Raw genomic sequence first — 26,764 nt, 5'->3', positions numbered from 1 at the left:
GGACGAATTGACGTGTGCCGTTAATCGAGCTATGTTCTATAACATGTAAAACCTGAACATGAAAGGAATATTCTAAAAGTAACTCACGTAAACACCTTAATCACAATATTGTCTTATTCAGAATAAGGTCCATAATGAGATTACTGCTGTCCATGTAAACGTAGTCATTGTCGAATTTGATCCTCTGAGATGTAATGTGTTTCTGTGGTAGAAAAATGAAACTGCAAGGTACATTACAAGAAGAACGTTCTGAAACCTTGATTGTGCTGCATTCATCACCACCTTGCAGATTAATGTAACAGCTGTGAATTCCAAGTAATACACGGTCAATGAGAAATCAAGGCTGCGTTTGAAACACCATACTGCACATTACGTAGTAGTACTTTGGAACATGGTCCAAGTATTTATAACTCTGGGGACATAAATAATGTGTTACTGTTGGTATAACTGTCAGATTAACTTAGTACCATGTGAATAAGCATAACCACTGAGTTACAGTCAGCTGGTTAGCGCTGACTCTGACCGCCAAGTCAAGCAGCAATGCTTGTGTAACTGTGTTCATTCTGCAAGATCATAAACGGCACATAACCTCATTAACCCGCAGTCTCTGACCTCCGACTAGGAAGAAAGCAAAAGCAAACATCTCAACTCGGAATTCCTATTCCGGAACTTGGGACTGTCTCCTCAACCCAGAGTTCAGTAAATGATGTCAAATCAACATGGCTGCTCACATCATGGACAGCACGTCACAAAATAGTTCAGCTTCATCACTCTACTACGATATGACTTCCAGTACATCAATCCACTGAAAGGACGCATGAAGGTTTTTGGCTGCTGTTTAAAAAGGGACAGGCTCGCAAACTTTCCTGCACAGCAGCTTGTTTTTCTTTGCCTTTATCTGTCCTTTCTAAGCATGGCTACATGAATGATACCAAACTCTCATGGTCATGCCACAAAAGAAAGCTATTACAAAATTGAAACGATTAACTAAAGTCAAAAATAAGATTAACAACAACAACAACACCACTATTTAATGGCTGTTAATGGTAATGGGACCTTGTCAGGTTCCAGTGCATATATTTGACCATGAAGGAAGGTGGCATAGGGGTTACAGAGCAGAAGGGGCTATCAGTCAGGATGATTCATTACTCATAAACCATCAGCATTCAGTCCTGAGAAACAGAGAAGAGTGCAGTGATGCTGGATCAGTTTTGCGTGTTAGTTCCTAGTGAATACAACTTGTTTAAATGTTCACACGACTGACTCCATAGTTAAATACGCACTGAAGCCACTGACCATTATCATCTCTAGACTGATGTGATCTAGAATCATTACCTCTAGTAAGAAATTTTTCAAGCAGATTAGAGTTATTAGGGTTTGAATTTTCCACAGGTAATCACAAAGGATTCACAATATTAATAGACCATTTAAAATGCACGAGTCAGTGTTAAACATTTTTAAAAAACGAAATATTTTATAAAAAGACACCAATCAGCCAGAACACTGGATTGGATTGAGATCTGGGGAAGGCAAGATGGCGGAGACAGTGTGATGCTCTGGGCAATGTTCTGCTGGGAAACCCTCGGTCCTGGCATTCATGTGGATGTCACTTTGACATGTACCACCTAACTAAACATTGATACAGAACAAGTACACCTCTTCATGCCAGCGGTATTCCATAATGACAATGGCCTCTTTCAGCAGGATAATGCGCCCTGATACACTGCAGAAATTGTTCAGGAACGGTTTGAGGAACATGATAAAGAGTTCAAGATGTTGACTTGCACTCCAAATTCCCCAGATCTCAATCCGATCGAGCATCTGTGGGATGTACTGGACAAACATGTCAGATCCATGGAGGCCCAACCTCACAACTTACAGGACTTAAAGGATCTGCTGCTAACGTCTTGGTGCCAGATATTAAACAGGTGGTTTTAATGTTATGGCTGATCAGGGTGTGTGTGATGGATGAATAGATAGATAGATAGATAGATAGATAGATAGATAGATCTTTCTTAGAAAGATAATTTTGAGAATGGCTTTTTCATAAAATCTCTTACACGGTCAGTATTTATCACACTGTTGTTGCTGAAAAAGAATGTGTCTGTGAGGAAAGGTACTGAGCTGAACTAAAAACAAAAATTTAACTAGCATGGCATTATGAAGCGCTGCTTAGCCAAAACTGGCGTGCTTGTTTAGTTCTGGTCAGCAATGCTATGTTCTGCTGTGTGTTTTATAGCCCTCACATATGATACAGTTCGAACATTCCAGGAGCGGCAGCAGCGGTAGCGATGTAATGTTTACAACAGTAATAGATATCAAATCCAAATGGTTTTTAGTGCAGAAATGTTGGTTGCTGTAGATGATTTATGAGCCAGAGGGAGGGGGTTTGCTCAATTGTTTGGGGAGTTACATCTGGACACGAAAGGAATGAGAAACACTGAAGTAATACACTGTCATACACTGTGACTAACTGTGAAACTGACATCGTAAACAACCCTACGGTACACAAATGTTCCAGGTATTGTACAATTTGTTTTAGTTCTGCATGGTGACTATAATGTGCTATAGCCATGGATGTACACACATGCATTTACTGTATGGGGCGAGCCATTCTGTACAGCTTCTGCAAATTGACAGCTACTGCTGAGAAGCTCCAAATACTCATGCAGGTCTAAGGTCCCAAGCTAGCATGCAAGGTCAGTCAATAGCAGCAGCTGATCAGGAGTATTACTGCGATGCTCACTCAGGAGCAACTGACGAAATGTATTCTTTCTACTCTTCCTGTCTCACATGGGCCAAAAAGGCAACCAAAAAGTCAACCAAAAAGTCTGCATTACCCACTGAGTAGAGCAAATTTGAGGGAGGGGAGAGGGAAAAGAAAAAAAAAAAAATCTAAAAGAGTCCAAACAGTTCTTGGGAGATGCCAATGGATGACAGTTTATCATGACAGTTTAATTTTTGGACGCAACTTCCTTCTGATGCTCAGTGGGAGAGCAGGAGCGCTGAGCCGATGCCTGGACTCAAACTGAGGCGGCTGTGTGCTTTGTGCTCTCTCCAATCCAAACACAAGTGTGCGGCAGAGACTCGCTTGACTGTGGTTTCCAACTGCAGGCGGTCTGCTGCTGCCAGGCTATAATTACTCACACTGTCGCGGTACAGCAGAGCAAAGCTAACTTCAACCTCACACGGCATATATGCAACACATGCATAAAGAGATGAATGGAGGAAACTACTAGAATCCCTAATTTGTTTCAGAGCAGAGACAAGTTTTCACCGAAAAGTTTGAAATTGACTAATTTTCCGCATGAAAGCAAAGACATTTATTAAAAGTCCATGGCCTTTAACGTAGCCTGGGTTCATAAGCAAGTTGCAGATTAATCCTACTTTCACACTAGTGAGCGACAAGTCCCTTCTGTTGCTTGTAGTTTGTTTCTTGTGGGCATGGAGAGCAGGCGTGGAGTGTGTAAAGAAGGCTTTTACTTTGGCACCCATCTCCTTCAGCGATGTTACTCAGGAAGCACAGGCTTAAATAGACAGCTTGTTACCAAGTCACAACACCGTATTCAATTTTGCGTTTGAATTCCAAAATTTTGGATGAATTCATCGCCTTATTTTTTTTTACAGTACTTCTCACTTGTCATGAACAGATAGATCACGACGTGTCCTTGATGAGTCTATAAGAATTGAGTCACACACGGGAAAGGCATAGGCTTCAACTGGCAGCTGCTTCTGACCTTTTGTTTTGGAAGTCCGGCATGTTGGTGATTTTATGACTGCGCATTACACAAACGTTACGTGTAAAGTGAACGCCAGCAACTTCATCGTGCAAGGAACACCAAAATACAGACCACGTGGTTATACGAAAATAATCCACAACAATCGTTCTGATGTCAAAACACACGTAATGCATAAATATTGGCAGGTCTGAGAATATTAGGTAATTATTATGCAGAAAGCAACAGAGTCATGGCTGCCAAGACTACGAGAGTCATGGATGAGTAGTTTGAATATCACCACCTGTCTATGGCACAGTGAACGTAATTAATAGCTAAATATATTTTATGGTCCCTTGCCATTACGTGCATAATGCACTGGCTCTGATGGCTTGTAAGCTAAACTGCTTTTTTAATAAATTGTTCTTTTAGTTGCAACACTAGCACTGTAACGATGTCTTGGATGTAGACTGCGACTAAACGCGCTGGCTGTGCCCTTTATCTAAGAGGGTCTTGATTTTATGTGTACCATAAAACTAATTAAGACATAATGAAGCAAATCTGAAAAAAAGCGACCTGAAAAAGGACAGGAGCGCGTCTACCACTGCCAGAATATATCCCGGGAGAGGAGTCGGTCGTGTCTGGCGGCAAATCACGGTGGAATCCCGCCAAGCCTATATAAGCTTGTGCTTCAAAACAGTGACACAAGTATATGAATCTCTGCACAAAACACTCAAGTTTATTTAGTCTGTTTCCGTCTGAAGACCCGAGACATTATGCCTCATCATACACCGTAACTGATGCGACCTGAACCAAACAAAAATCTTGGCAGTTTAACAGGAAGCACTGGCACCATGTATTTGTTGTCAACCAGTAGCACAGCTTCAAGAAAGTCATTATTTCAAGCCAATTGAGCAAAACTGAAAATGAAAGTCTAATGAATGTCACAAACGGAAAAAAAATGACTCATGAGCACCAAATGATTCGTCATCTCACCGTGTCACAGTTTCAGCTAGCTGGCACCATCAAAGGCATCAAAGATACAGGATGACAACAGGTATACCCTTTTGATCGGTGGAACAGAACAGGACGATACTCGCATGCGACCGCAATGACACAATGTGCATGAAAACAAACGCTGAATAAACATTAGGACTCTTACATGATGTGGAACAGCGTGTGAGCTTCATCTTAAGTCAGTTGCAGCTCATCAGTCAGTGCTTTATATGGACAACGATAATCCACTCTTAACCCGGCGTGGCGCGGTGACGTAATGACGCGGGCTCTTAATCTAATTATGTTCTATGACATGTAAAACGGGTACAGGACAGGAGTATTCTAAAAGCGACTCATGTAAACACCTTAATCACAATATTGTCTTATTCAGAATAAGGTTAATAATTAGATTACTGCTGTCCATGTAAACATAGTCAGTGTGTTAGATCACTGCAAGTTGTTGTTTCATTTAAGTCACCTGATGTTGGGGTCGCCATATTTGGGACTGAATTTCTTGCTTCATACGACCGTGAACATTACGGGGATGTAACCGCAGGTGAAAGATGGCTAGAATTACTCACCTGACATCAGAAGGGAATAAATGGTGCTTCGACAAAGATGACGAAACAGATTTATGTATTTTCCCCCAGAACTGCTGATTCATCTTACACTGGCAGAACACTTACCAAATTTGTGTTTTCCTGACATATTTATCCTCATACACAACTCATCTCCCTGTCCTGAGTGGCTAAAAGTTTTTAAGAGCACAGAAGTACACCAGCTCTTCATATCCAGGTGAGTAAATGACATCAGCAGGACAAAAAAAAAAAAAAAAAAAAACTTTATAGAATGCGTAGGTCCATATCATGTAAATAATTAACGTTCGCTAATGTTAGCAAGGCTTGCGTTACGGTGCGTCCCAATCAGCTACCTAGTTCAGTAGTCAGGGCTGATCGTGGAGTCGGCCATTTTAAGGGCTGTCTCAATCGCAAAATCTTTCCAGAATGTTCGCTCCCTAAAACAAATCCCACAATGCACCAGATCTGCTGCACTGCCGTTTGCTGATGTATGTAGTGGAGTGCATTAGTGCAGTCGATCATCAGTATAAATGAAAATGAATATTCTTACTGAAGCACAGACACAATGACATTAATGTAATGGTGGCGATTATACAACCTCACACGTAACACCACACATGTAACTCGCCTCACCTTTTGTACTTTTCCACTTATGACTCCACCAAGGGTAAACAGCTTTCATGCAAATGAGCAGGTTGCTTCGACTTCAACTGTGAACAACTGTTATGGCGACTGCTTTGTAAGGTGCATCGATTTACTTGAGGGAATCTGGCATTGGCTGCTGGAAAAACGTGTTCTGTGTGGGGGGGGTGGAGGAAAAAAATGTCACTTACCTATCACACTGCGGCCCCGTTGCTCCGGATGAGTCACAGTCACATGGCTGGCAGCCACCTGTGCGGTCTCTGAAATAGCCGCGGTAACACTGCTCACAATGGAGCCCCGAATAGCCGGGCAAACACTTACAGCCGCCGGTGAGTGGGTCACAGCTGTATGGGACCACTGAGCCGTTTGTACTGCAGTTACACTCGGGTCCTGAGAGAGACAGACAGCGTGAGAGAGAGAGAGAGAGAGAGACATAATAAGACCCAGAGAATCCGGGAAGGAGATAGACACAGAGACAAAATGACAGGATGAAGGAGGGAGATAGACAGAGACAGACGGAGAGAGATAGATAGAGACAGACACAGAGAAAGAGAGGCCGGGACAGAGAGAATCAGAGAAGGTCAGAGACAGAGATACAGCAAGACAAAAAGGTAAGAGAGAGAGACACATATAGAGACAGAGAGAGAGATGGAGATAAAGTGAAAGATCGAATAGGACAGAAACAGAGAGATAGAAAGAGGAAAAGAGAAAGTGAAAGAGAGAGAGAGGACAGAGTTGTCTGAATCACACGTTGTATAAATTGTCAAACAAACAAAATCACATGCAACTTTTTTTTTTAAACCTTTTTTGTCCTGCTGTATGAAAAAAAACTCTTTAGATCTAGATGGACTTTACAAAGCAGAGAAAAGTGAAAGATTAGTAAAAGAAAGTATACGTGGGCCAAAATCAAAACAGTAACTATCGATATATTTGTTGTAAACATGCCGCCTCGCCTCTCTCAGCGGTCACACTGAAACCTACAGAAGTGTGAGAATGCTTTACAAAAAAAAAAAAAAAGAAAAAAAAACCCCAACCTTTATTGACACATCTTAGAGGTGGAAGGCAATTTTGAAAGACTCCAACCATTAAGTGTTTCTGCTATCTGACTCTAGCCGGGTTTCTGTTCAGACGTTATCAGACCTGATAATGACTGAAAATTGATTAAGACCAAGGGGCCGAAATGCACAGCTGTTTCTCACCAGAGTACAAGAAGAAATCAGCACCAAAACAGCAGTCAATTCACAGACCTGACACTTGACGTCCGTTCACGCATGCATTCCTTTCTCTTCAGGGTCTGATTTAGCCCACTCTGGGTCACAGGGACGTTTGACGTCGCTTTCATTATTAAGAAAAACTTTGGTCATGTTTAACTTTGACCTTCATATAAAGCTGAAATGCGACTTATGACATTTCTCCCTCAACTTTAATGTAAATTACAACTGAGCCTACCATTTCCACTGATACCGGAGGTGCGATACTTGTACTTCAGGATGGTAACTGTGTTGTCCGAGATGCGTGTTGAATGTGTTGAATTGAATAATTCCTAATACACAAATGTATATGGCAAATAAAATGATTCTGATTCTGCATCAGTTATTTGAAAACCCTGCTTCCTTCACCGTGTCGCACCTCGTCCTTATTAAAAGACCAACTTTTCCACCTCAGCCAAAGCGCAAGATCCTTTTCTGCAATATGGAGACAGTTTTTCAATTTTCAGGCTGTCATTCAGTCAGGGTTTTAATATTATTTTATTCGATTTTTCAGAATTTGTATTAAAAGGGCTGGATGGAAGACCTCACTACACTCAGAAACGAACAGAATAGTGCGTAATAATATTTACAAATTATACAAGGGTACATTTTTAAAATGATAATATATTACATTACGTATATAGGTGACAAACTAAAAACTAAAGCTGGCAAGCGTTGGATACGGTCTCAAGGCCCACTCTCGATGAAACCGGTCCCTGCTATCTCTTTTGTGCTGAATGTGTATGAAAGCTTTCTTTAGAATATTTTGTGTTGAATATGGCTATAATTCTGTAAGTCATCTCTCACGGTCCTCAGTCCTGCAGCACTAAAGCCCTTCGTGTTTCCTATAGCCACTATATATAGCCTTTAAATAAATAACCCCACCTTTGGTTTTTGCCATTCATATTGCTCACTCTGCAGGGATTATTCATCTTGTACACGATAAAGAAAACAAATGATCTCATTCCATTGTGTGTTGTTTTCCCCCTGTGACTAGCAAGTCATTCTTACTCACAAGTCGACAAGTAATAGCAGCGAGGATTCATGCTGGGTATTGTAGGGACTGAACGCTGACAAACACCTGAGTGACAATGATACAGAATCATAAATTCTGTCAAAATCCGGAGGCGGAACGGGATCTCGGTGACTTTGAGAGAGCATGGTTGATGGTGCCAGATGGGCTGGTGAGAGTGTTTCAGAGACTGTTCGTGCACAACAGTCTGTAAAGTTGGTGTGAAACACCCCCCCTCCAAAAAAAGAAACATCCAGTGAGCAGCAGTTTGGAGAGAGAGCATGGCCAGACTAGTTCAAGCTGACAGAAAGTCTACTAAACAATCTTTACTACCACGGTGAGCAAAAAAGCACCTCAACAAGGTGGAAGGGCTACAACAGCAGAAGACCTCATCAGGTTCCACTCGTGTCAGTCAAGAACCGGAACGCGCGGCTAAAGCGGGCACGGGCTCACCCAAACTGAACATTCGCTGCCTGTTGTGTAACATCGCTAATCCTCTAGAGACGGTTGTGCATGAAAACTCAAGATCAGCCATTTTTGAATTCGCATTTGAACTCATTATGATGTAATAATATAATATTACCTGAAGCTCTTGACTTGTAGGTGCATGATGCTATGCATTCGGCTGCTGCCACATGATTGGCTGATATGTAGGTATGAATGAGCATGTGTACAATAGCAGCGTTTCCCATACATCGGCTCTACTTGGGCGGCCTGCCCAGGTAGATAAAATCCGAATTCCGATTTTTATTTTCAAATCATCAAGACACGCAATTATCAGTTCATACCGAACCCAAACCAGCGGACCTGTGGGCCATATTCACACCAAACCGGGCATTGCAGCACATTCCCGCAGGGTTACCGATCACATAATAATGTTTTATCGCTCCCGTTCACCGGCTCTCTCTCTACCACCGCTCGTTTAGCTCGCGTGACCAGCGCTGCTCTCTCGCCTGCTCCGTGCTGTCAGTTCGCTCTCTTATCATTTACAAAATGAGTCGGGAAGCCGACAACAAGCCTGGCTTTACTTTTAACGTTATCAAACGAAGATGGACCAGCCCCTGAAGCATACCCCTACAGACAGGTGCTGGAAAAATGTTTTTTTTTTCCCCAGCATGCAATGCCGACTGTGCAAGTAGGCACATTTTAAAATGCACTCCATAATGTAAACAGTTCTTTATTTTGAAATAGTTTTTTATTTTGACATGTTCATCAAAATAAGTCTGTATTTTGGATTACATTATGTATTATTTTAATATGCATTTTAATTATGTTTAATATATTTCTTATTAGTTCATGTTGACATATAGATAATTATTTACTTTGAGTCGTTATTCGTTTGCAATAAATAGTTTTTTCATAAACCTTCGCATGACTACTTTATTACTGAACCCGCACCGTCACACGCCGCACCAACAACCACCACCGCGAGTAAATTCTCAACCTGCAGGAAACACTGAATAGAGTGGCCAGTAAGTGTGAAAATCATTTTAATTACAGGAAGATGTACTGGAAAAGTGTGAAATATAAATGACTGACCTTTTTTTAAACTTTGAAGATACACTTGCAGAAACACAAGGGCACAAGGGGGATTTCCAGAAAACTTATAGAAACCACATACTGCGCTGAAAGAAATGGTAGTGGAAACTCTGAATGCATTAACGTAACACTGGGAGGATTTCTTGCCCTTTCACTTGGTTGTCCATCTCATGTGACTTCCTGCAGACAGTCTCATCCACATGGTGCACAGCGGCTAGATGGACAAGCAGCGTGGCACCACACCTCATCTGTTAAAGTAAACTTCTGCACTAATGTAGGAAAGAAATATTCTGTCAAGCAAAGAGAAGAGCTAAGAATGTCATCAAATGTTAATGACTATTCTCTGTTGGTGGGGCATTTTGTTGCCGGCCAGGGTTCTACATCTCCTAAGGCACGTTGACATGGAGTGGAAAGCAGAATTGTACTCATTAAAAAACATGGAGTAACATATTGTTCCTAACTGTGTGCTCAGAATTCTGAACTCACACACTGTAATAATTAGGTTCAAGCATGTCGAGTTGTTATCAGTGGCCCAAACTGTCGACAAACAGTTCTCGCTTTCTGACTAATTTTTACAATTGATTAATCTAGGGATTATTCCCTGTTCTGATAGGGGATTTAAATGATAAATTTGACTATTTAAGTTTGCCAACCTTTACACATTCTGCACAGGAGCTCCATGTTTTATCAGCAGAATACACCGGTTTGATTGTTTTCCTCCCCTCAATAAAAAGAGCAGATGGGCTCAATGTATTAACAAACGATATATTCATCTGGAATGACTGACAGCGTAACTCTAGACAGATTAAACTCTACAATATCAACTAAACCCCCAATATTAATTACCCCCCCCCCCCCCCACCACCACCACCACCAAAAAAACAAAACAAAAACAAATGACATGTAAATCTGGAATGCTTGATGACTGGCAGGTGTTCGGAATTCTCAGTCATTAAGTGACATTCTGCAAGCCCCGCCCCTTTTAACCAATCACAGTGAGAAATACTGAAAATGCACTGTTATATATGTTTTTGGTGTTTCTTTTTCTTTTTTTTAACGCATGGGAGCATGGTGGCGTTTCCCTCGCACCTCCGGTGTTAGGGGTTAGAGTCCTGCCTCCACCCTGTTTACACAGCGTTTGCATGATTTCCCTTTGCTTAAGGGGTTTACTCCGGGTACTCCGGTCTCCTCCCCCAGTCCAAAGACATGCACTGTAGGCTGGAGGAGGTGAGGATCTTCTGGGTGTATTTAACTATTACAGCATGGCCTAATATACATCCAGCTTCTGGTGTGTCACTGTGGTTTATCCGTAGCACATTATGCTCCAAGTGTTGTATTGTCACTGGGGGAGGTCTTATACTGGCTGTAATGTAAACATTTTTATTTTTTTTAATGATTTGCTCAGCAGCATTTCTGCTGGGGTCACAAATTTAAGACGGTATATTTAGTCATCACTACTGAACACTGCGTGATGCTCATAACGCTCGTACAGTAATAATGTACTGTATAGTACAGGGTGGTAACCGAATATGAAAATATTGTGCAGAATGAACAGATAATAGCTTGCCAGGTTCACAGGGTTGAGATTAGAGGTGTGGATTGGGACTAGGATCCTGCAGGACTAAAAGGAAGCTTTTCCTTTTATGAGGGTGAGAACATGTACGCAGTCAGATTCACTAAACAGATATATGTACTGTAGATAGTGTTATTGTGTACTACCCCGAATATAGTACAGTATATTAAACACTGTATAGAAATGCTCTGACTGGTGTCTTGCTAGTTTGCTTCTCTTTTCTCCTCCTCTCAAATGCAGTTAGCGTTGCACTATATTGGCTGTGAACTGTGTGATCATGAGGGAAGAAAAGAAAAAAATAAAAAAATAAAAAAATGCTGCCGCACGTTCCTTTTTCCCCAAAGATGAGGCAGGTGGTATCTCCTGGAGGAGGCTACTGTGGGCAGTCATGGGCTAAGAAGGGACTCGGTGCGCACATGCTGAAAGAAAGCCACTGGCAGGCATAACGGTGTTGGAAAGGTTTTCGGAAACTGCCTACGCCGGATTGTTGTGCTTGGCTGGGAGGTCAGAACGTAAAGCACGCGAGTGAAGCGGTCCTCCAGAGATGAGAGCCTGCTGCTGATTTTGCCGCATAATTCGTCATTATAAAACTGTGAATGCCTGCTGGTTTTATTGCACAACTCACAAATCAAGCGGCTGACACTTACTGTGGCTGTACTGCGACGCTCTTTTACAGTAAACCGTCACTGGAGTCATTTATACTATATGCTCCGAATCTTTGATGGAGAGAGAGAAATGGAGAGCTGGGATATATTTAGAAACAGCTCACAGCTAGTACGGTTCCCACTGGAAGACTGAGGGGCCGATATGTTTGTGGACGGGAGGTGACCTTGCTAAAGATAAGATTACACAATGGGAAAGCGGAGAGACGCACACCATCACACTGTAATAATACCATCCACCAGGTTCACCTGGAGGGACGTGGATTTTTTATTCATTTTATCCCCCCCCAATTCTGATTTTGGACACATTTTAACAGATTAGAATGACTTTATAAATCAGATTTAGTTCATGATGCTTAATGAATTTAAGGAATAAATTGAAGTGTAACTAAATCCTGGACACTTCGATGGCAGTGTTGATCGCCGCAGCTTTCAAAATCAGATTTGCCAGAGCCTGAGGCAGAATTCATCAGAATTTAAATTTTTCATCAAAAATATCAATATTAATACTAAACTGCAAAATTCATGTTGTAAAAATTCATTTTCCTACTGCCTGCAAAGAGAGACCGATAGTGAAGACTAATGAAGAGACATTCTACATAAACACACCTACTGAACATTAGGGCTGCAACTAATGATTATTTTGATAGTCGATTATTTATTCGGTTAATCGATTAGTTGGATTTAAAAGGTCAATTTTTCTTTTTTATGAGAGAAGAAAAAAAAACATTATTTCAAATTCTGCCTGATGTTGTCCTTCAAAAGTTGTCCAAGTTGAAGGCTATGAAAAAGGTATTAAATGTATCCATGTGGATTATTCTATACATTGTGCAAAGGATTTTTAAAAAATAAATCAACATTATATTTTGAAAAAAAACAAAAACAAAAAATAAAACAACGGATTGTCCACATGCTTTAAAGCAGAAGTTAGATCACTATATTAAAAATGCTAAAGATGTCAAACAAAAGCACAAACTAAGTGTTCACTGGTCAGAGGCTGAATGTTCTGCAGTAACACACACATTCACGCATCTGAACACAACACCATGTTCATTTATACTGTAAATGTGACACTTCTTACATTTCTATTATAACCCCATTACAGTTACTGCACTCAAACACAATTACTTTTGTTTCTAAATATAGCATCAAACTACATATTTGATCAAAAATGAATATTTTAGTCATAATTATTCCGCTTCCTTTCGGTTAGATTGATGGATTCAGTGAAGTGTAATGGAGACTCGCTCGCTGTCAGGACGAGCCTTTATGTAAAATGGAAATACTGGCATGAATTTCTAACATTAATGGATAAGGATATAAACGTAAAATGTCATTTCTGTGCTGAAGAAAACATGTCTAGAACACATTAAACAGCATACGCATCTGTCGCAGCATCTGACGCGACAGGCCGTGTCACTTGCGAGTTTGTTTGAAGCGCATAATATAAACCACTCATGTTTTGGGCGACCCGGATCGTGCACTTTTCCCGTAGCAGCTCACTCTGTGACCTCCGCTGTTTCTCACGTGCGTTTTATTCATAGAAATGTGTCGCTCGTTATTGTGAACTGATGTTACTGACGCGCGCGCGGGGGGGGGGGGGGGGGGGGGGGATGGGATCAACAGTGACATCACAGACGTGACTAATCCATAATGAAATTCGTTGTCGATTATTTTAATTATCGATTATCATCAATTAGTTGTTGCAGCCCTACTAAATATAAAAACTGAAGCAAACACTTTGAGCAGAAAAATGAACAGTGAAATCTTTGGTCATGTAGAGATTAGGCAATTGATTTTAAAATAGTTTACTGTTTACTACACATTAGCTGGGTTTTTGTAATTGGCACTGCCAGCAAGCAGTTCCCGACTGCACGGACGATAATGTTATTACACCCTCACCTACTCTCCATAAGTTGCCATGTGTTTTTAAATGTCATCCCAAATTCAACTCCTCAAAACTCAGGCTATGACAATTTAGAAAAGAAAAATAAAATAAAATAAAATAAAATAAAATAAGATAAAATAAAATATATTTTAAATCAGGTAATAAACTCAGAGGTGAGGAAAATTCATACTGTAAAAATTCAAAATAAAGATTAAAAGATTCATGCTTAAAGACTTTCTGGATGAGATGTTCTCTTGTGAGTGGCACAACAGAAAAAGCATTCACTCTATAATCAGGACACTGCGAGTCTGTATCCTGATGGTAGAAGGAATGACGTTAATCTTTCTTTTGCTAATTAGAGCAATGCTAGCCAATCATGGGCGTCTATGAGCTCTTGAATGTGGAAGAGGGTAGATAGCGATTTCCTCAGAGTGTGTTACACCGCCCTGTGATGTAGCAGCGGTTTGAAAAGTTGACTGCATTCATGTGTTTCAGAGGAAGCACGTTAGCCTTCAGCCTCTCTGGTTGGTCTGATGGGGGGAGCTGGCTGGTGGGCGGGAATTGGCAAATAACCAAATTGGGGACAAAATAAGGTTTTTTTTTTTAAAAATGTAAACTTGTATGTATGTAAACTTAAGGTGCTGAACAAGTTTCACAAACACTGAATTAGTAACCTGGACTTGAATTGCTAAGGGTGAAATCTGGGGTAACATTTACCAATATCAAAAGGTTTGCAGTGAAATTTGTAACATGATCAAATCTTCATGCGACCCCATGAATTTAGGCAGCTCTGAATCTGATTCGACTTGTAATCTAACTAACTAGTGCCCCTTCGGTGCCGTGTAAATGCATTGGGCATCATCTTATCCTCATTTTCCTGTTTTCGGCCATTTTTCAGTGAAACCTAATTAACAGAGTCAGCAGAGAAAATGGAAGCCTCCAAGGACTCAGGAGAGCAGAGTAGGAAATGATGTACAGCGTTCACCTGAATGCAAGTCCCTTGGTGAGTATCTGTTACTGATCCACACAGTTAACCGAGGAAACGAAGACATCGAAGCCTCCAACCGACCGGGCATCTGGCACAGGAGCGGAAACGAGGCACTGAGTAAACATCACGGTCCATATTTAGAGTCGGTCTACACCTGCGAGACTATGGTTTGTGGCTGTTTACCAAATGATTATGGCTCTAAAATGAGCAATTGAAGTGCACAGATGAGCTCTACTGATGAGACATTTCAAGGGTCTTGCACAAAACTGCAGCACAAAATTAGTGACCGCTACAAATAAAGCGGTTGGAGACATCCACTGCTAGAGATTCTGTATCATCTAACACTTGTCACCTGCCTCACTGCAGGAGTGCTCAGTGCTGTCAGATTACACACAGAGGGGAGTTCGACACTTGCTCAGATTGATGAAAGCCCTGCCAGAGCCGTACACATGCGGAGCGAAGCCAATGGCAGTCAACATCTGCACATTTTCCTACTGCCTGCAAAGTCAAGAGAGACAGATAGTGAAGACCTCTGAATAGTGACATCTGACATAAACACACCTTCTAAATATAAAAGCTGAAGCAAACACTTTGAGCAGAAGATGAACAGTGAAATCTTTGGCCATGTAGAGATTAAACAACTGATTTATTTTTTTAAATGTTTTACTGTTTACCACGCATTAGCCGAGTTTTCATACTGCCACTGCCAGCAAGCAGTTCCCGACTGCACAGATGATAGTATCATTACACCCTTCCCTACTCTGCTTAACCCTGAAATAATAGAAATGCTCGTTTCCCTGTCTTTTTAAGCAGTTTATTCAGTGCTGGGTGATTAAATAGTTTATCACGATTTTTAAAATGCTAAATCACAAGCAGTGAAAATAAAACCTATATGCACAAGTCTAGTTCCCTCTAATTGATACTTCTTGCATCAGACACCTTCCAGACACGTCCTCAATTGCAATGCACTGTGTCCTAGAATGTGTACTTTCACAACCCACCCTAATAACGATGCAGACCTGTAATTGAGGAAAAAAAAATAATTTACATTTACTTTAAAGGAAAAATGCATCCCGAGTGCCTTCCATATCAACATACACAATATGTGCTCTTAAATTGTGCAAAAAGATTTCTCTTAGGATTCAATTCTGACTGGACTTTTGGCTTAAACTTATTTCAGCAACAATTTGCTCAATTTTCACGTTCAACTTTCATCAACGCTATCGTACTCTGGTCATCTCTTGGATCATTAACTAGCTCAATCAAGTCTCAGATGTAACTCGTGTCACAACATGTGTCGTCGTATAGCTGCTTTGCATTCTGGAAGTCCAGCGTTTTCATGGTTTCTCATTAATGACGTTGAATATCACTGGAAAACGCCAAGAAGCTCTTGCTCTTTTATTTTTAGGAGAGAACAACAAAACCTCTCCTTTTAAAGCTGCACCAGCAATGATACAAGTGCCAACTAACTTCTAACGGGAATAATGAAAATACGGCACCAACCAACAAATCAGCACCATAAACACTATATACACACACACGTCACAAATGTTTGAATATAAACACGTTTTTCAGGATGGAGGGTTCTTTTTTCTTCATACCATTTTTACACGGTCTATTACATTACTGAACAAAACTATGATGTGTATTGTAGGATTTGTGGATTCTGATCCTTAGGATAGTGTTCGCACTAGGACAAAAGCCCAGGGTCAGCTTTAGTGGCTTTGACGTTGTTACATAAGTATGTTACAGGCTGATAATACAGTGGCAGTGTGTGATTCTCTCGGGCTATGTGGCATCCTGTCACTCTGCATTGCCACTGGCTTTCCAGGAAAAAAAACCCAAAAACTAAATAAACCAGAACAATTCCATATGGCAGATGATACTCTATACCCCATCAGGCACAAGCGCCCATCTGATGTTTGCATAGCATATGGGCTAAATACTCACTGATGCATGCTAGCTCCATATTCTTAATATACGCAAGAGATGATAGAAATTCTGTTTTCCACACCTGATAGACTCCACATCAGATATTCATTGCCCTAAAACTAGCACTGAAATAGACTGCAATGTCTGGCGTCAGAGCCATTATTATACGTGAGGGTCTATTTTTGTCTCGCTGATCAGTTCATCTCATTTCTGCTTTCCCGTTTACCTCACCAGTCTAGATTCCCACCTGAGAGCTGGGTAATGAGCACAGAGGGAAACGGAGGCAGGAGGAGAGCATTCGTGCGCCTCAAACATCTGGGCATTATTAAATTGGACTCTAATAGGCTGGATTCATATTCAGGCACTACCGAAAAAAAAAAGCAAGATCTGAGTCAGTTAACAAAATAGCCTAGTGAGAGTGGGGAAAAAATAAAATCTCTAAATAAATGCATGGGGTTCCACTCTTCAACTCGTACAGCCACAGCATACAGGCATGACGCCCAGAAAAACAATTAAGCACGGTTGTATTAATCCATATCCAAATGCTCTAGTAAGTCTTTTTCAATTATTTTCATCATGTTGTTTAGTGTTGGCAGGTCTGTAATGGTCCCACTGTGTAATATTTATTAAAAGGATATGCCCATGTAATGCACAAACGGATGCATTAATTCTGCAATATCATGCCATCTAGTTCATTTAGAGTAAAACGTTCATTATTATCAAAATTATCATCCGTTTATTTATTCATCTCGAGTATACTGCTTCATCCTGGTCACGGCCATGTTGGATCGGGAGTTTATCACAGGAACGCTGGACGTGATGCAGGAACACACCCTGGATGGGATGCCAGCGCATTGCAAGACACCATGCACACATACAGTACAGTGTCACTGGTGGGGGGAGGGGGGGTTATAATCTTAATCTATAATCTTCTGGAGGTGGGAGGAAACCAGAGCACCTGAAAGAAAACTCCACACAGACAGTAACCTGAGCTCAGGATTGGATCCTGTAGCCATGAGGCATCAGCGCTCGACGCTGTGCCACAGTGCCACCAGAGAAATGATCATTTACAATTTAAAAATAAACAAACAACATTGAGCTTTTTGCTTGATTGCACAAAGAAAGAGCCCATTAATTATTTTCATGGGGGTAATGGTGTATGAGAGCACAGTAAATATGGATGACTGTTTAAAAAAAGAAAAATGAGGGGAAAGAATTACGGAAAATCTTGAGGTGAAAGCCCCCCCCCCATATGAATGATAATAATATACCAACTGGACTTGCTGTCAGATACTTTGCAATGTTTTGGCAGACAGAAACACACATATGATTAATGCTTAAAGCGTTCTGCAATTTAGGCTCATTTTTACTTGCTTTCACCCCAGCGATGTGCCCTGTGCGCTATATATGGAAGCAGCTCAGATTGCCTCAAAACAAATTCCCTAAACTGCTGAAGCAAGAGAAAGCAGTGTTGCTGCATTTAAACTACTATTTCACACCGTAGCTCCTGCTGTGTTCAGAATTTGAGACTTTCTTTCTCCGTGAGAGAACGATGCACAAGATACCCAGTAGAGTTACAGTACAGACTCAATTTGGTGCAGTAGTTATAAACGAAGCCACAAATCATCTTACAGCACTGCCTTTCTATACGGACAGATCGTGTGCAGAAATACAGCTGAACAGATACACATTACACTACAACATTATACTCATGTAGCAAATACATCTTTAGTACTATTCGGATGAGATTTCCGGACATACGTCTGTTATGTAATACTGCAAGAGGAGGTCTTTTGTAATTATTATCGATTCATATGGAATGAGCCATTTCCGTATAAATCAGAGATGGGTGTGTCTTCATAATGTACGCATGCATGGTTGTCACATTAAAAATACCATGCATACTTTATTATAGTATATTATATAATACATAGTATTATAGTATATTATATAATACATAGTATTATAGTATATTATATAATGCATAGTATTATAGTATAACCACTAGTTGTAGTGTGATGTTGCATTTTATCATTGGTAGGTCACATGACCATATGGCTAGGAACTTTACTTAGGCTAGGAACTCAATAAACTGCCTAAAATCCCCAAAGCATCACTTCTCTGATAAATCCTTTTTTAGCATGGTTGATATTTTACTGTTCTGCATTTTTAATCTGGCCAAAACCTGGTTAGGTTTTGCGTTCAGTAGGAGGCAAGAGTGCTTCCTGGAGTGCTTTATACTGAAGAAAAAGCGCAAATATTTTCCCCCACAGAATATAATGGAATCTTTACCAACATGCCAATTTGGGTTTATTTCTAACCTTTGGTTATTTCTACATGTTCTTTTATAGAAGGGAAAAATATGCCATAATCTCTCCAGATCTGTGAGCGCACAGTCCATGATGCTGATGGGTCTACAATCACAGAGATACTCTAGCAACAATTACAATTACCTCTGCACGTAAAATCTATCCAGTCAGGATAGGGCTCCGTCAGCTGCATGCAGTTTTTATCCACACTTGTCTTGTCTCTGGGCATCGCTGCCCTTTTCCAAGCCAATGTTGGAGAAGGGAAGGTTCTTCTAGCCCGTCTTCAGCAGATGAGTAGCTAAGCAGCTGAAAATGTCAACTTAAATTGAGAGTTGTGGAGAATTGCTGACTTTCTCTAAAGGAGTTTGTGGCATGCAGCCATTTTCTGTTCACACAGACAATGAACTTAAATCGCCAACTCTGTGTGCGGGATATAAAGCTGAAATAATTTGTAAGAAACCAACAGAATTATAAACTTACAAAAAAATCTAAATAACAGCTGTACAATAATCATACAGTTATGGTACCAAATTATGTTTTCTTTTGTTCTAGGGTACTTACATTTCCCTTTAGAAAAGAGAATCTCAGAGGAAATGAAAGGAATAGACATAGAACAAGACACACATTTAGACAAACAAGACAAAAGTTTAGACACACACGTTCTTTATTTTTACCCCCCCCCACATTTTAAAAATTATCAATAATAATAATAATAATAATAATAATAATAATAATAATATAATAATAATAAAGTCACCAAAACTCTGAAATAACACAAATGGGACTATGGGAATGATGTGATAAAAATTCCAAAATAAATCTAAATAATTTAATATTTTAGCATCTTCAAAGTAGACACCATTTCTTGAGGAATTTCCATGAGATGCTCTTTAAACAGTATTAAAGGAGTTCACACCCACGCTGGACACTTACTGACTGCTTTTCGGAATATTTCGCATCAAGTCAAACATTTAAAAAAAAATAAATAAATAAATAAATAAAAATTCATTTAATTTTCTAATGAAATAAATGAATGTTTGCACAATTATATTTGTGTCAACAAGACCGATATCAAACATTTAATCATACACCTTCAGATCAAAAGGTTTTGAAGAACATGAGAAACATTTCAGTCGAGCGTCTCCAAACTTGTGACCGGTAGTGTAGGTTCAACAATTATTTTTTCCTCAGTATAGTTTTTCCACCCGGCTTTTCATGCAAATTTTATCAAATTGACCTAAACTGCAGTATTGAACCTTTTTGGTTGTTAAAAATGAACAAAAATCAGTTATTGAGCAAGTACATGAAATATCAGTGCTCAAAAGTGTCTCCCGACACTTCCGCTGTCGAGTTTTTAAGCTAACATACAACTCAAACGAATACCTCAAACCGCCAGATTCATCCGCGTAGAGGAGCGGTGCCGAAGCACAACCCACGTGAGAAAATAACTCTGCAAGTAACTTTGTGTTTTATGTTTCAAACGAAGATGGTGATAAAGAGTTCAGTACTGCAGCTTTTACAGAAAAGCCATAAAACAGGAAATCACATATTGCAAAAATCATTTTCATGCTTGGCCAAGATATAAAGACGAGATACAAAAAATAAATAAATAAAAATGAATGATATGGCTTTTTTGAATAAATGATGACATCCAAATAATATGTTCCAACACTATATCTAGACATATCTACAGTTACAGGCCTATATCTAAACAGGGCCACAGAGGACACTCATGTGATGTGTGAACAGACAAAAACTTCACCAACTCAGAGTGGATTAAAGCATTTAGTAAAGATGAATGAATATATGGACAGACGGACATCTTTCCATGTCCTCTTTCTATACCCAGAAAAAAACAAAACAGTTGTGTACTTTGACTACGTAGTCTTTTCCACTTTCCAAATTCAACTTCAAATGAGATCAGCATATTCCTCTTTAGTGTTCTGTATCCTTTCCTGTTCGAGTGAACTGACTCAATCCTCAGGCACAATTTCCTTGGATTCAGTCTTGACTGCTGCTCAACTCATTCTGTCTACCCCTGAACATGAAGTTGTTTCTGCAATGTCTTTCCAAATACCAGAGACTTGCTGGCTTCCTCTTTTGTCTTTATTGACCCATTTGTCACAAGCGCTCTAAATGGTTCATCCATTATAAATCGGAGCAATCAAGGCGGGAAAGAGCGGCTGGACTATGAGACTGAAGAGGGAAGTGTGATAGAGGAAAGTAGACAGCGGGGAAGGTTGAGGAGAGGACAATTTCCAGTTTGTCACAGGGACTCTGCTGTACTGCCTGCTGAAGAAACAGATTAACACCGACCTTGTTTCCAAAGGACACAATAAGAGTGTACTTGTGGAAGTTATAACGGATGCATATTGCTCAATTTGGATTTTTCTTTGAAAATAATAAAAAAAAAAAAAGCTACCAAAAAAAAAAGAAAGAAAAAAATGAATAAAAACTGCTCATTTTTATTTTGAGCATGATTTCGCCTTTTGCTAAAAGTCGAAGCCTGAAAGGCACCTCCATGTGATCGTGACAGAGTTATGATCATTATTAGTCCATACATGCAATACAGACGTTCCCGTCTTGAAAGATGTCGACCTATGGCCGACAACATTGGGACAGTAAGTATTACATTTGCCTTAAGGTCAGGGATTGTATCATGTTATCCTATCTAGGGCAAAGAAACTGATGCTTATATGTTTCATTCCCCTAGTGAGAGGAGAACATAAGCAACTCTAATAATAACCCTGTACATTGATTCACTTCCATCTGAATCCATTTATTGCTTCAAAAGCACTTTGATATGATGTTTGCTTTTCCCATTCGCAGGTGGTGAGTCAGCTCACTTAAGGTAATGTTTCCAGTTTCGCTTGGCCCATGAACAGAACTCTTATCAGAGAAAAGACACTACTTATAGAAACTCGCAACAAATTTCTGCATAATGTAACTTTGGTCCGAGAGGACAAATTCACGCCGATTGATAAGGTTCCCAGAAAAGACTGGAACATCAAGGTCAGCTTATTATCATGATCATCAAGGTTGAACAGGAAACTCGGTAATGACTGATGGCCAGCTAGCCAGCCTTCATGGACCACTACAGCTCTTGAAATTAAATACTGATCAGGAAGGTTGGCTCGCCGGCCATCAGTCATTACCTTGAGTTTCCTGTTCAACCTCGATGATCATGATAATAAGCAGACCTTGATATCGGCAAAGACTGGAACGTCAAGGTCAGCTCATCATCATGATCATCAAGGATGACCAGGAAACTCAAGGTAATGACTGATGGCCAGCAAGCCAACCTACATGGACCACTAGAGCTCTTGAATCTGAAGACTGATCAGGGAGGCTTAAGCAATACAACAACTCATCCAGGTACTAGATACTCACAACTGGCCTCTCTCTCCCTAAGTGCTGCCAAATCAGTTTGCTGGCCTGGCTACCCACTGTTAAGGCTCTGTAGAGGACGTCGATCACGACCTAGTCCAAATGATGCATCAACTGTGATGGTAGCCAACCTGACATGATGATGTCTACACTGGGCGCTTTGAAGGAGGAGCATCCACAAGAACCATTTGTAAGATTGTTCCAAACTGAATAGATAAAAACATATACATCAAAAGTGCCTTATATATGCATTATTATAGAAGAAATCAACTGATGGACACACTGCTCTTGGGAAATCTTTGAACCATTATTAATCTATAAGCGATGACAGCTGGTTAGTTTATCTATAAATGAATGTCATAGCTTTTACAAAATGAAGAAGAAAAAAAAAAAAAAAAAAAAACAGCCAAAAGTAGTGCTGGTGCAAGTAAGCACTACCTCAGGTAACATCCCATAATGTGCATTTGTATTTCTTTTTTAATTAGCCTATTTTATAGCATCAGATTAAACGGACTGATAAATGAGACCGAGTGGGGATGGTTCCTCTGAAGAGTCTATACTGGTTAATTATTTAAGGAATAAACCAATTTGGGGCGCATTAATATAAACCCGTGATTCACCTTGTTCTACTGTCAGTGCAGCTTTTACAGGAAATTCATTAACACTTTCTGACCAATAAGATTTATGAATTCGAGAGACTGCTATTTCAAGGACACTTGTATATCTGTGGGTGCGTCTCAATCGGCTCAGAGTTCAGTAGTCAGGGCACTGATCAGGGAGTCGGCCATTTTAAGGGCTGTCTCAATCGCAAAACTCTTCCAGTGCACTGGAATGTTCGCTCCTTAAAAAAAACCCCACAATGCACCGCAAAAACCAAAGAGCATTGATGCTCACTGGAAATGACCTCATGTTTTCTGAAGCCTCAAAGCTCGGGGGAAAAAAAGGGGGTTGAAATCTCAGCCTACTCAGTCTACAAATGTAAATAGCTTGTTATTGTTGTTGTAGCTCCCAAATGATTACTTATGGTAGTAAGTTTTAACTTTATTTAACGGTCTACATACGTACATTACTACATATTGAGTCCAACGACTTTTAAGTGTTTATTTATTTATTTTTAACCTACTAGTTAGCCTACGATCCTACTTGACGTACCATGACAGAGACGAGTGTATTTAAGCTAACAAATTTCTGACATACAAATTTTTTACATTTTTATGGTGGTGTTTTACAACGAGAGTACGTAATCATGTCACCTGAAATTGAGTTATCAGTGTCCTGATATGTAGCAAGCCAGGATCCTTACCAGTCCTCGAACTCATGTACATAATATACTGATTCCCAACCAAGGAAGCTAGGGAGCTGGTTGAGACGTACCCTGTGCTGCTGCCAGTTATTAGGTATTACTGTTACCATGTCTTTTTTTTCCAAGTCTCCTTGCAGTTGTATAGTGTGTGTCGCTTCAATGCTTATGGCAAATGTTGCACTCATGATCATTAGCACTTACTCTGACCCTTTCGGCGTGTACACTGTTGAGTATTTTATTCCTGTACGGTTTTTCGTCACTGGCATATTACCGTCGGCTCCATTCATGCTCGGAATGCATTCTGCCTCATTTGTCGCTTTGGATTTGAATAAAAGCGTCTTTCGGGAAAGAAAACATGTAAATGCAATGTAAATATATCCCTTAGTGCAATTCTGAACAAGCCTTCAGCTTGGGGTGACTTTAAATGAGAGCTTTAACATCAGTCATTATACGCTTGTGCAAGGCAAATCACTAAGTGGAGCAAACCAAACCTCAAAGTCCATTAGCTTAAAATAGAACATTAATGAACTAATTTTATTAAAACAAGGCCATTTTTAATCTGGCTTTAATATCGGGAACAATCCTTACTCCTGGAGGCACTGCGAGTCAGGTTTAACCTGTATATTTGTGACACCTAATGTCAACTGCAAACGTGTAAAAACGCGATGAGTAACAGGTCTCTAGCAAAATAAGAAGCAAGCCTGAAAAACCTGCCGTGTCTAAATGTGATTTCCTCTACACATGCGAATACAAAAGGATGGCGTGCCAGGACTTTCCAAATTGGTGATTAACAGGAACCTGTAAATGTGAACGACGTTCAAGCCCCATAACTCATAAGCACCAGGAGCTTGTTGGCCCCCCCCCAGTGGAAAAGTAATCCTAGATGAACTTCGGGTAACCCTGAACAGAGCTTGAACAGTTCCTCTTTACAACTTGCCATCTTTATAATTACGAAGCTGTTAAAGAAGGCCGTTTCCAAGATCTACATCTGCACAGGACAGACTTTCCAGCCATTCATAACAAACGTCCTCCTAATGTATTTCTGTATTATTTTCTGGTCACTGCGAGGGCACATTAAAAAGGTGTGTCTCATTACAAAAGGTACAGGAAGTTTAGAGCTTTGTATGCTCTTTCGCTTTCAGTCATTAATTATTCCTACACCAACAAAACAGGCTGAGATCTCACACTTTCGCAGTGGAAACGCATCCTCTCGCCGGGACATGTTAATACATGGCAGAGCAATTTAAGCACGTCAGACATGACAATCCGAACGGTGAACATAATGAACAGGAATCGAAAATGGAGAACCATTTCTTAGCAGTGCCTTGTGTCCTGTGCAGTGTGTCTGTTTGGTTGGATGAGACGTGCATACAATTTCCAGGACATGCCCTTGACAATGGCAAGGCCAGGTTTTAAGACTTGAGGTTCTCAATACATAGGACAAGGGTGCATTTACAGTAATGTATAAATGCATAGATGACATATTGACACTATTGTATATTGGCTTCATGGGATTCTGTATAGTTTCTAATAATAAAGGGTTCTGTTCAACGCAAATACAACTCTGCAGTGATGAGGTAAATATGATTGTAGTCTGCATGAAGTGTACAAGAGTAATAGACCTGTCAGAGATGGGTTTTGAGGTCAGGCGGGTAAAGGGGTGGCAAGGACTGGTTCAAGGGTGGCAGTGGCTATCCAGTTTAATTCATACCTACATTCAATATACAATGTCCACTGAAAGCTTTAGTTTAGGTCAAAGTTACCTTTTTTGGTGGTAAAGTCGAGTGTGGTGATGGTGGTTGTTGTTGTTGTGGTAGTGGTGGTGGTGGTAAAATCCGTCGTAGCCGTTGTAGTTATGTTTTGTGGGTAACTCGGTGTAGATGTGAAAGTAGTTGGTAGTGAAATGTTTAGCTTTGTCGAGTTTTGAAGCGTTGGAGCCATTGTTTTGGGTACAGGAGCGACTGTATTTGTCACCATGTTGGTCACACTGTCCTCTGGAGTTGTGAGAAATTGCGCTGAGGTCAGCAGTGAGAACTTCTCCTCAGGTAAATGGTTTGGGATGGCCGTGGTAGCAAACACCTCCAGCTGGTTATCCGACACGGCACGCGCGTGCCTCGCGACGCTTCTGCCGTGTGAGCGGAGTGCACGAGACCAGCCAGCCGTGCACGCGAGCAAGAGTAACTGAAACACCGGAAAAACTAACATTCTGCATGCAGCGCACACTTTAGCTCCCCATGTGAAAGGTTGGAACAGTAAATCCGTTTTATTGAAAGCCCAGTCCCGGTCAGGTCACCACGCTACAACGAACGCCTTTACTTTAGAAGTCGTACAGCGCGAGATCTGCTGTTCCACTCCACAACTACTGACATTTCTTCTCGCGTTCGTCTACTACAAACGCTCCCCCAACCAATCACAGGCTGCGCGACGGGGCTTTCGAAGACAGACGTTTCCCTGGACCAATCACAGCACGTGGATGTGGAGCTACAAAACTGGCTCTCTAAATGAACTGTCTTAATGGAAAAGCTACAATTAAACCGCCAGGATTGTTCGATTCCAGACGTTTTTGGAACCGACTCCACTTCCGAGTGTAGGGAATCGACTGAGTCGATTCCAAGAGTCAGTTCCGCTCAATATTTTTTAGTTAGGTACAGAAGAATGAAACAAATGGAATGAAACCCCTGTGGCTGTGTTATTGTTTTGGGAGGCATTTGCTGATTGCATGATTTTGACCTACATGTCCCATAGTGGGAAGGGCCACTGTAAGTAATTACAAAGTTATTCTGACTGAAGCACCTTGATGAAACAGTTCTATCCTGTTGGGAGTGGTCTCTTCCAGGATGCCAGCAACCCCATATAAACAAGGTTCGAGGGCTTACTGAATGGTTTGATCTCAATCCAAGTCAACACCTTTGAAACATTTTGGAGTTTGGTGTTTGACAGCACTCTCAAACACCATCATCAAAACATTAACTGAGAGAATATTTTTGGA

General features: G+C 40.5%; 1 protein-coding gene across 1 annotated transcript in view; it reads right to left on the bottom strand.

The window, feature by feature from the left end:
- si:dkey-220k22.1 (multiple epidermal growth factor-like domains protein 9) overlaps positions 1 to 26,165 on the bottom strand; it is a 103,486-nt gene extending 77,321 nt beyond the window's left edge. The window contains exons 1-2 of the mRNA XM_017460420.3: positions 25,539 to 26,165; positions 6,124 to 6,322 (exon numbers count right to left, since the gene is read on the bottom strand). Coding sequence (XP_017315909.1) covers positions 6,124 to 6,322; positions 25,539 to 25,980 — 641 coding nt within the window. The 5' untranslated portion in view covers positions 25,981 to 26,165. The remainder of the gene's footprint in view (positions 1 to 6,123; positions 6,323 to 25,538) is intronic.
- Positions 26,166 to 26,764: the final 599 nt, after the last annotated feature.

The sequence above is a fragment of the Ictalurus punctatus genome, chromosome 28, assembly GCF_001660625.3.
Source record: "Ictalurus punctatus breed USDA103 chromosome 28, Coco_2.0, whole genome shotgun sequence".
NCBI lineage: Eukaryota > Metazoa > Chordata > Actinopteri > Siluriformes > Ictaluridae > Ictalurus > Ictalurus punctatus.
This window is presented reverse-complemented; position numbering and strand designations above follow the sequence as displayed.